This window comes from Wyeomyia smithii, chromosome 3, assembly GCF_029784165.1.
Source record: "Wyeomyia smithii strain HCP4-BCI-WySm-NY-G18 chromosome 3, ASM2978416v1, whole genome shotgun sequence".
In the NCBI taxonomy this organism is placed as follows: domain Eukaryota; kingdom Metazoa; phylum Arthropoda; class Insecta; order Diptera; family Culicidae; genus Wyeomyia; species Wyeomyia smithii.
The window spans coordinates 250,524,013-250,534,695 of NC_073696.1; the positions used below are offsets into that span (position 1 = coordinate 250,524,013).

General features: G+C 38.2%; 1 protein-coding gene across 1 annotated transcript in view; it reads left to right on the forward strand.

Annotated features, from left to right (window-relative positions):
* Positions 1-6,234, forward strand: part of LOC129726827 (neuroligin-4, Y-linked) — a 487,905-nt gene extending 481,671 nt beyond the window's left edge. The window contains exons 10-11 of the mRNA XM_055683960.1: positions 1,058-1,828; positions 2,618-6,234. Coding sequence (XP_055539935.1) covers positions 1,058-1,828; positions 2,618-2,985 — 1,139 coding nt within the window. The 3' untranslated portion in view covers positions 2,986-6,234. The remainder of the gene's footprint in view (positions 1-1,057; positions 1,829-2,617) is intronic.
* Positions 6,235-10,683: the final 4,449 nt, after the last annotated feature.

The following is a 10,683-nucleotide window of genomic DNA, read 5'->3' on the forward strand; positions in this document are numbered from 1 at the left end:
AGCACAAACGAGTTTGGTTATCCGCCAGCCGCACAGATGCAATATGCAACACACAACAGCGTTATAAACTGTTGCGTGGCTGAGAGTGCTGTACTCTCGATATCTGATGCCATCTGCCACGAGAAGAATCCTCCCATACCACAACACGATACAATAAGTTATTTTGTGGCGAGGCTGCAAAACTGTGAAAATAACATGACGTGCAAAAAAGGTGGAACGTATGGAGCTGCTTTTCTTATTTGTGGTTCATTTTTCAACTGGTTTACAATTAAAAAATGCTAATTATCATAACTATTACACCTAAGTGCCGGAGAAAATCTCGATTAAGACATTGGTGTTCAAGATTTGTTTAGTGAAGTAACAATGCAAGCACTCAAAACGGCACATTATCAGTTTTCACGGATTCCCTGATTTCAGTATTAGCCAAATTGAATTCCCCACGGATAGCCATGATTCCTATACATCATTTTGAAATTGAAAATGACATCGAATATCATATTCCGATTTCTAGATATCAACTTTCAGCCTCGTAACATGAACGACGGTTCGAAAATCATTGATTTATTCGAAATGCTTCTATAGCGCAGGAAAAATTCTGAATTCGATTTGGTTTGTAATTTTATTATTTCTATTATTATTTTTTTCGATAACTTGTAGAAATTGGCAACATTACTATCATCGTGTTACTTTAATTTTAATGCTATTATAAATGTTGGTCTGCAGTGCTAGATATATACAAATGATTTTAGATCTCTCTTTTTTCTCTCGCTGGAGGGATTTAACCGCCAAAACAGACGGCTATGCTTATCAAAGTTCTTATGAACATTTATTTAAAGTCATTTATTATCAAGCTCAAACTCTCTTCAAAATTGGAATCCAACAAACAACAATTGACGTTTAACATTTGCACCGCCCTTTTGACACTATGCGTTCCTTGTGGTTTTCAGCCGTGAAAAACTATCCCTTTGATCCACTGATTTGATTAAGCTGATTCTTTCGAATACATCCACAAACATGTCGATAAAAATTCACGTTCCAATTATTTTATTTCGATCAGTTGGTATGACTACCATGGAGCCGGCACTGCTGACCACCTGCATGCCAGTCGGAAACTACACGGCCTACACCCAACCCACGTCTACGGTGCTAAATGCCACGATGGACACCCTCGCCGGACTGGAGGCGGCCGGATATGCTGCCTACTCGACTGCCCTGAGCGTCACCATCGCCATCGGGTGCAGTTTGCTCATACTGAACGTTCTGATCTTTGCCGGAGTCTACTACCAGCGGGATAAAACGCGACTGGAGGTGAAGAGCTTGCAGAAACAGTACCAGCAGCGGGGTGCGATGCACCAGCAGGGGCCGTTTGATCCGATTAAGCACGCCCACTACCACCTGGGTCACTCGCAGTCCGCTAACGTGATAGTAGACGTGGAAAACCACGACACCGGAGCTCTCATTCTTGCCAGTGACGTCAAATCACCCCACATCTGTTCAAACTCGATGCAGATAAATGTGATGAAGGGTGGTTCCCCCGGTAATGATGGCCGGGGAGGTAGCGGTGGAGGTGGCGATGGCGGAGGAAACTGTAACGTCCCATCGGGTCAAACCACAAATAATGCAAAAATCCCACTGGCTAATAACACCTCGTACAAGCCGCGCACCGAACACATTACGATACCGATCAAAAATTCAACCTTCACCGGTGGCACCGGTATGATGACATTGCCCAAACCGGGCACGGTGCACATACCGATGAGCTACAACCGGAACGAGTGCATGACACTGCCCCGGAATACCGGCATCAATGCATCCAGCATGAACACGGGTAAGTGTTGCAGTTCGAAAGATTGTTTCACGCCATCAATTTACCACTCGATCACACATGAGCACACTTTACATTTCCTCCAACAGCTCTCCCATTCCTCCTTTTCACAGCCTCTATTATCGTACCACAGAGATATACGCTCACATTTCCCCTAATGACATTAGGATCCGTAACCGGTTAATCGTTTGCTCGGGGCGCTTTCGATACTGCCGGATAGTTGGGACAGCTAAGCTTTATGTAAATAACGCTCGAGTGTTTGACGTTTCAGTCAATTTTTGCTCTCGGGCATCGAGATGAACTTCACTTCAGTAGAGGACAGGTTTAATCATCCGTTAATTGGCAGTTAAATAGGTCATCAACATAAATCGAGCTTTGCTGGATTTAAATTTCCACTGGAATAAAGCAATTGATTATGTTCTCAAATATTGGCAAAACCTCTAATTTAGGTTTCAAAATTAACAAAGTTTACACTATTCGTTCAAGTGCAATGAAAATCAATATTGTCCTCGGGCACCTTAACTTGGCTGTAGTGTTTAGGTCTATTAGCGGTATAATCAGTCAAGATGAAAACCGATTTATTACTGATACAACCGCCACCAGCATTAAGGGCTTTCCATTAGCTCACCTGACAGCAAACGGATGATCGTTATATCCTCATAAACACACTCACATCCGGACTAATTCCCACCATAATCAACCAATGCCAGCTCAATCGCTCTGACCAAACTATTCGACCATTAAACAGAACCAACCGAAAACCAAACATTATCATTATCTAATTACTTCTAGAGGCTCAACAAATTAAACTACCGCCAAACGGAACTGCCATCGGTGTTCACATGCGCTCGAACGCGGCCACGTCCACCCTCGGCAGGCCGCAATCCTGTAGTAATAGTTCGCCGGAGAATCGGCCCCTTCACTCGACGTCAACGTCCTCGACGCAACATCCGCCCCCACCGCCTTCCAGCGGCCATCAGCACGCGCACCAGCATCACTCACATTCACACATGCAACAGCAGCAGCAGCAACAGCAGCAACAACAGCAACAGTACCACCATCAACAGCAGCAACAGGATTCCGGTGGAACCCAGCTACAGAACCTCAAAGGATGCCCCCAGCAGATGCCCCACGCTGCTATGAGTGAGATGCGTGTTTGATTGCATTTCGGTCACGGGCGACCCTACAATCCAACTGATGGTGAAATTGTTTAATGTTTTGTTTTGTTGGTTGATCCCCCATTCTTTGTTGTGTACGGTGAGTACGTCTAGGGTGACCGAGGATTCTTAAGCCCTAAGTTTATCGTACCCTTGCGTCACCCAGGGGACACCCGTATAACGGAGTGGGTGTGAAATCCTCATTTTCCCACGCTACTTTAAGAGAATGGGGGTAAGCTGAACCCCGATGGCACTACTGGTCCTGTCTATCGCTCCCACACGGGCGAGGGGAACACGATCGTCATTACCGATTGGTGCTCGTTTTATTACTCCACCATCGTCACCATTACCATCATCAACACCGCCCGTGACGTTCATATCCTTTATGTTGATTGATTGTTGATGTTTGCTATGTTATTCTATGGATAAAACTATGAAACTACAAAGGGGTTGGTATTGATCTTCTCCGTCCAGTCAACCGGCAAGCGATGATGCCCGAAGGTGCTGCCCGGCTGCAGTGTGACCCAGTTGACCGATTGCTCAAACGGTAGGGGTTAAAAAGCATTCCCCAGTCATGGCTGTTTGCTCAATGGCTATCGCTGTTTAGGTTCACTTTCCACCAGCATTCAAATGCTGCTCAGTGAAAGATGGCATTTTTTTTTCTCTCGATTTGCTAACGGGTCGTTACTAAGCCACGTGGTCGTCAAGAGGATGGGAGGTAAGTTGAAAAAATCATGAAAGACGCGTAGAAAAGTGGCAGAAAGGCTAAAGACCGGAGCACGTGGTCTTCATTGTGTTGTCACTTTTCATTTTTCATTTTTTACCTTTCATCACAACTGCTCTGAAAATATATCCCGAGCAGGAGAAAATATCATCATAATATCACAACCAGATATTGGAAATACACCTCAATTTGATCTTAATATGGTTTACATAGTTGGTAAAATAACAAAAAATAATACCAAAATATCGTTCCTCCAAGACTATATGAATAACAAAGCTTGGTATTTCAATAACAAATCAATAATTTGCATTAAAAATCACGAAAATGACCGATTCAGTTATTTTCAACTTATTGAACACTAAATGCATAACTGATACATTATTAATAATCAATAACGAACAATTTTTACTTAAAAACTTACTTTTGATGAGATATTTTAAAATCAACTCAAATATCTCATTGAAGGCATAGCGAGATATGATATCAAAATTTTATGATATTTTCATATACTCGTTTGGAACGTGAATATCTTTCGAATAACACGATAAGTCCTCATAACTAAATATGTTATTGATGAGCAGGGCCGGATTTAAACGGTGTGGGGCCCGGGGCAAATTTGTTTGTGAGGCCCTCTTTTCTAAAAACATTTAGAGGTAACGTTCTGGAAGGTGACGAGCAAAAAAAAAAGGTCGCCGAAGGACTAGGGGGGCCCCTTGAATCGGGAGGCCCTGGGCATTTGCCCCCTTTGCCCCCCCTCAAATCCGGGCCTGTTGATGAGTTATGATTTTGTTATCCTTGCCTGCCCGGGATAAAACACTACGGCGCATCGCCATCCCAAAACGCAATTTTAATTTTTTAATTTGATTTGCTAACATTCATCAGCATTCATAACCTCAAAAGCCAACTCTTTATACGTAACGCATTCAAATATTGACAAGATTATTTCCAAAAAAAAAAAATATTGTTTTATGCGAACAAATCAAATCAAAACAAAATTGTAGATCATTAAATGTTTTTCTGAGAAAGAATCCATTCCGGGCAGAAACGTTTATGAAGAGTTGTAAAATGCTCATTTTTAAAATATTCATTAATTTAGAGGAGAAGTATGAAATTTAGACCCTTCTTACAGAAGACGAGGTGAGCAAAATGTTGTATTAGGGAACGCGAGTGAAATTTGACTGGTGACAGCTGAGTGACAGACGAACTACTCGTCCAAAATCCAGTCGACTCGCTGTCTTAAATACCAAAATTGGTCAGACGAGTAACTCGTCGCTCGCCTTGTCGTCTGTAATAGGGGCATTAACTTCACTGCTGGCAAAAAGTGTAACGGTGTTGGGAAGAATCGATTTGTTTTTAACGTGCACAATTTGCAGAAGACAATATCAGATGATTATTTTACGTATTACCTTCAGCAAGTTATCATATACAAATTTTTTTTCTTATATATGAAAAAAAAATTCTTAGCCGCAACCTATGTAACAAGTAATCTTGTACTTCTCTTATCAAAATCTAAAAGATTGATAATCAAAATTGATTATTAATGGATTTGAAAATATATTGTCCAAAAATAAAACAATAACTGGAGAAACCAAATTGAACCGTTGATAGTTTAAAAGCCGTTATTCATGTTAAAAATTACAACAAGAGAAATTCTATGAGATTTTTCGATGTGTAAATTGGAATCACAACTGAGAATTTTGCAATATTTATTGCACTACCCACTACTTAGAATTTTTTTTTTAAATATTTCCAAGCATTTCGAGCTCAGAACGAAATGTTTTGTTTACGAAGTGTACATGCCACTTGCACACGACTATCACAGATTTTGCTCAAAGATGGGTGAATTATTCATCTACCGTCTCTTTGGAAAAATCCCCATTTTTGTGTCGATTGGATTACCCCCCGCTCTGTAGGACCCTCTCTTTATTGCAAAGTCACGCAATTTTTGTCAAAAATCTCTTTTTTCCTTTTTCTTACAACTCATAGACGTTAGATGTCCGAAAAATACTGATAGATGGTTTTTGAAGGAAATAAACCAAGGAATCCAGAAAAACTATAAGTTTTGACCAGAAGTGTTGCCAAATAAATTATTTTTGTATTTGGAAACTAAATTTACATTTTTCGGCAAATGCAGCCATTTTTAATTCACATTTGATAATATCATCGTGTTCCTTGAAAAATTTCACGTAAGAAGCAACTATCATCCCTAGGTAATATGATCCAATCTCAAGATATAACATTTTTACGAAAATAGTTGTAAATTTCGTAATTATTTTACAATTTATAGACGTAAGACACCCGAAAAATAGTGATAGGTAAATTTGGAAGAAAATAAACCAAGGAATCCAGAAAAAATATTGGGTTTTGACCAGAAGTGTTGCCAGATAGATTATTTTTGTATTTTAAAATAAAATATTCATTTTTCGGCTAATGCAGCTAATTTTATTTTAAATTTGATGGTTTCATTGTATTTCTCGAAAAATTTCACGTAAGCCGCACTTACCACCCCGTGGTAATATGAGCCAATCTCGAGATATAGCATTTTTACGAAAAATTTATTACGAAATTCAAAACTATATTCGTAAAAATGCTATATCTCGAGATTGGCTCATATTACCCCGAAGTGGTAAGTGCTACTAACGTAATATTTTACAAGAAATACGTTGAAACCTTCAAATTTAAAATAAAATTAGCTGCATTTGCCGAAATATGCAAACTTAGTTTTAAAATACAAAAATAATCTATCTGGCAACACTTTCGATCGAAAATTAAATTTTATTTGGATTCCTTGGTTTATTTTCTTTAAAATTCACCTATCACTATTTTGCGGGTGTCTTACGTCTATAAATTGTAAAAAAAAAATAGTTACTAAGTTAACAACTTTTTTCGTAAAAATGTTATACCTCGGGATGATATTCGTTACTTATGTGAAATTTTCCAAGGAACACGATGAAATTATCAAATTTAAAATAAAAATGGCTGCATTTTCCGGAAAATGTAAATTTAGTTTTTGAATACAAAAATAATTTACTTGGCAACACTTTCGGTCAAAACTTATATTTTTTCTGAATTCCTTGGTTTATTTTTTTCAAAAATCATCTATCAGTATTTTTCGGACATCTTACGTCTATGAATTGTAAGAAATAGAAGAAAGAGATTTTGAACAAAAAATGCGTGACTTTGCAATAAACAGGGGGGTCCCACAGATCCCACAATCGACACCAAATTGGGGATTTTTCCAAAGTGACAGTAGATGAATAATTCTCCCAACTTTGAGCAACATCTGTGATGGTCGTATCCAAGTTCGTGCTTTTTCGTGGTCACTTCGTATGGAATAACCCTATACTTTTTGCATATTCATTGTTGAAAATCATATAATGTTGATTTTCGTATTTGTTTTCTTGAGAGAAAACTTGAGGTTAGAATACCATCTTCAATTTACAACGTTTCAGTAGCTTCCGCTTCGTATAGATCGATAACGGCGCCGGCTACGTCTTTACTGTCGTTGGGATTAGTAAGTAGACTGTGAGGATGGAGGTGTAACAGTCGTTGTTAAGGAAGACCGAGTTTACCTCTACATCTCCACAACTGCGACGGAAAGAAAGGGTTGTGTTGTTATATCCTCAACCGTTGTTACGAGAATCCCGCACCGGGCTGTGATATGATTTTGAGTAGTGATAGCATGAAGTCTCGTTTATGACTAACTTTAATTTTGATGATTCGAAACCAAGAAACATACACTCTACACAAAGCATATAAAGTTAATAATAGTAGGGTTTCGGCTTAGCAGTCTCTAAACTCTAGATTTAAAACAAATTTGTTGTTTTTCGTCCCAACGTTTCAGCACTTGTTTGTGGCTTCATCAGGGGAAAATAATTGTATTGTTTTACGTCAGATGAGTTTCATAACTTTAACTATGGTTAGCAATTTTCAAACTTTCGGTCAATTTCAAATAGATTTGTTCACTTGGTGGTGGGTGAATTTATGTATGTATTTGTATATGTACTGCACTGTATATGTACAAATCTATTAGAAATTGACCGAAAATTTGAAATTTGCTAACCATAGTTAAAGTTATGAAACTCATCCGACGTAGAACAATACAATTATTTTTCCCCTGATGAAGGCACCAACAAATGCTGAAACGTTGGGACGAATAACAACAAATTCGTTCTAAATCTAGAGTTTAAAGACTGCTAAGCCGAATACCACACAAAAAATATATGAAGTTAGGTTGCTTGTCATAAATTACACGCGCAACACGCACTGAAAGCTGTTGGAAAACCGCGTTCAACAAATACCATTGTTGCCAGCAGCGCGCCGAGTGTTGCTGTAATGCCAAACAAAAAGAATTGCACCATCTGGCAATTTTGTTGCCGTTCAGATGGTTTTTTCTTGACCCTAATACCTTAATATTCAGATCACAACAAAAAACTACGCGCTTCAGGCACTTGACTTGCTGTGTAAAAAAAACGAGGATCTAGCGGTGCTGTGTAACTGTATTTTACAGCCCGTAAATTTAGTAACAGGATACAGGATAGATCAGGTTACATCTTAAACGTGAGGATGTAAAAACGGAGGAATATTTTACCACATTATCTTTCAAAAATACTAGGAGGGTGGTATTCAAGGCACGACCCTATGACAGAGGACTGCGGTATTTCTCCACATTTCGATGCTTCGGAGAAATTGTCTTCTGCCGATCCCTCGCACACATCTGGAAATTACGCTTATACTTCATATCCATATGACGAGACATTGCGAGGATTAAGATGTTCGTACAAATTCTCAGTATATTCGTTTATTCACTAAACGAAGCTGCTTTGCAAACTGCTATCGCTGTAAACCTGTAGTACAAAAATCTGGCGTTTGTATGTCACCGGTACGAAATAAAAATAATGATAAAATGTTTAAATGGTACCTTTTATTTCAAACTTTCGTCAGTTATTTGGAAAGAGGGCGGAGCGCAGCAGAATAGGAAATGGCAAAAAAAAAACATTTTTGAAAACTGCACTGAACGCGGTCGAAAAATTAACACTAAGAAAAAATCGAGAACTCGATTATAAGTTTATTTGCATGACTTTTATTGCTTTTAGCAACGTTTTGTAATAGAAAAAAGAGAAATGACCCTGATAGATTGTTGTCATAAAATAGATAAACATTTGAAAAAAATTGACTAATGCAGCTTCCGTTACAGTTTTAGTTAAATGTGTGTTGTGTCTTGTCACAGTCGTCATGTTATATGTTTAACCGTTGTTACGACATTCCCGCACCGGGCTATGATATGATCTCAAATAGTGATAGCCTGAAGTATCGACTAACTTTTGTTCCGATGACTTGAAACCAAAAAACTAGGGAATGTAAAGACGACGGAATATTTTACCACAGTTTCACCGTGGTAAGTGACGAAATCGTACAATGTTGCGCGTGAAGTTAACTTATTAAGAAGGTAAACGATGAGTACCTGACTTTACCAAGCATTATAAGAAAAAAGTGATTTTTGCTCGGTAACTTTCGAGTGATTATAAAAAAATACGATTTAAATTTCTTGAAAATCATGAAATTTTGACCTCACGAAAATCATAATCATTCGTTTTTGCGTGTTGTTATGCTTATCAATTGATGGCGCCAGCAGTAAGTGCTGATCGATTTTGACATATTTAGAATGTGATGAATCACATGTGAGACATGTTTTTGTGGCGTGTGTGTGATTTTTTTGTGGCGTGAAAATGTCCGATTTTGATGAAATAATGAAAGTATTACTTTTTTTCATTTTATTACAAAAAAACAGTGGCTAAAGGGCACAGGGACCGTACTTAAATGTCGTAGCATAATGAGAGGTGGGGGGATGGGGAAGATATCGTCGTTTTGTGACAAGCTGTGACAAGGGGGTGGGGAGGGTTGGATTAAAATCGACGTAGCATTTATTTTGAAAGACCTGTTTTTTGCAGGAAAAATGCATACAAAAAATACACTACAACATTACACAAAGTTTTGCACTGAAAGCTGACAAAATCTTTCTATTTGTGGTATTCTGAAATTTTGTGTAAACACACAATCTGTTTTGAAAACAAAAATCGTTGGTTCTTTGTGGTTTTTAATAGTTAAAATTACAAGATACTCATTTTCGTTCAAAGCTGGTAAGTGCAGCGATTAGTTTCTTTTGTGAATTTAGGAATATTTTCTGTGTTTTTACAGACACAGATCATACGAAGTTGTATAAACATCTTTCCTCCTCGTACCAAAACACAATCTCTTCGAAGCAGAAAACATTAATCCATAGCGAAGTTAATATCCAAAGGAATGCTGTTTCCAGTGTATAAGTGATAAATAAATTGAATTAGACGCGGTGATTTTTTTTTTCAAGTATTTTTTTATGTTGTCACTTGTATTTTTGTATGTTGTTCTCAAAACGGGAGGGAGGGCTAATCGAATGCTACGTTTTTTCAGGGGGGAGTTGAAGTTTTGTGACCAAATGCTACGAGGGGGGAGGGGGGTTTGAAAATCATGAAAAAATGCTACGTCATTCAAGTATGTTCCCAAAAAGAGTTTAAAAAAGTTTACGGAAGCACTACTATAAAGAAAACAACATACTGTGATTGGTTCCGTCCCTTCAAAGACGGTTATTCCGATGTTGAAGAATGTCCGCGTGAAGAAAGTCCAAAAACCTTCGAAAGAATTGCTCGATGAGGACCCTTGCCAAACGCAGGAACAGCTTGCTTCGGTGTTAGGAGTTACCCTCCAAGCCATTTCAAAATGATTGTAAGCTTTTTAGGAATAAAGTTGCATTCTCATTTAAGAAACTAGCGAAAATTTAGCTGCACACCTAATACAAAAGTTGGAATGCATTTTCAAAATGAAGTTTTCGATCATCATCATCAAATTGAAAAATTTTTTTTGTGGTTCGTTTTAAATAAAGCGTTCAAATATGATTTTTCTACAAACGAATAATTATTTTTTGAACAGGTCTTTTTGAA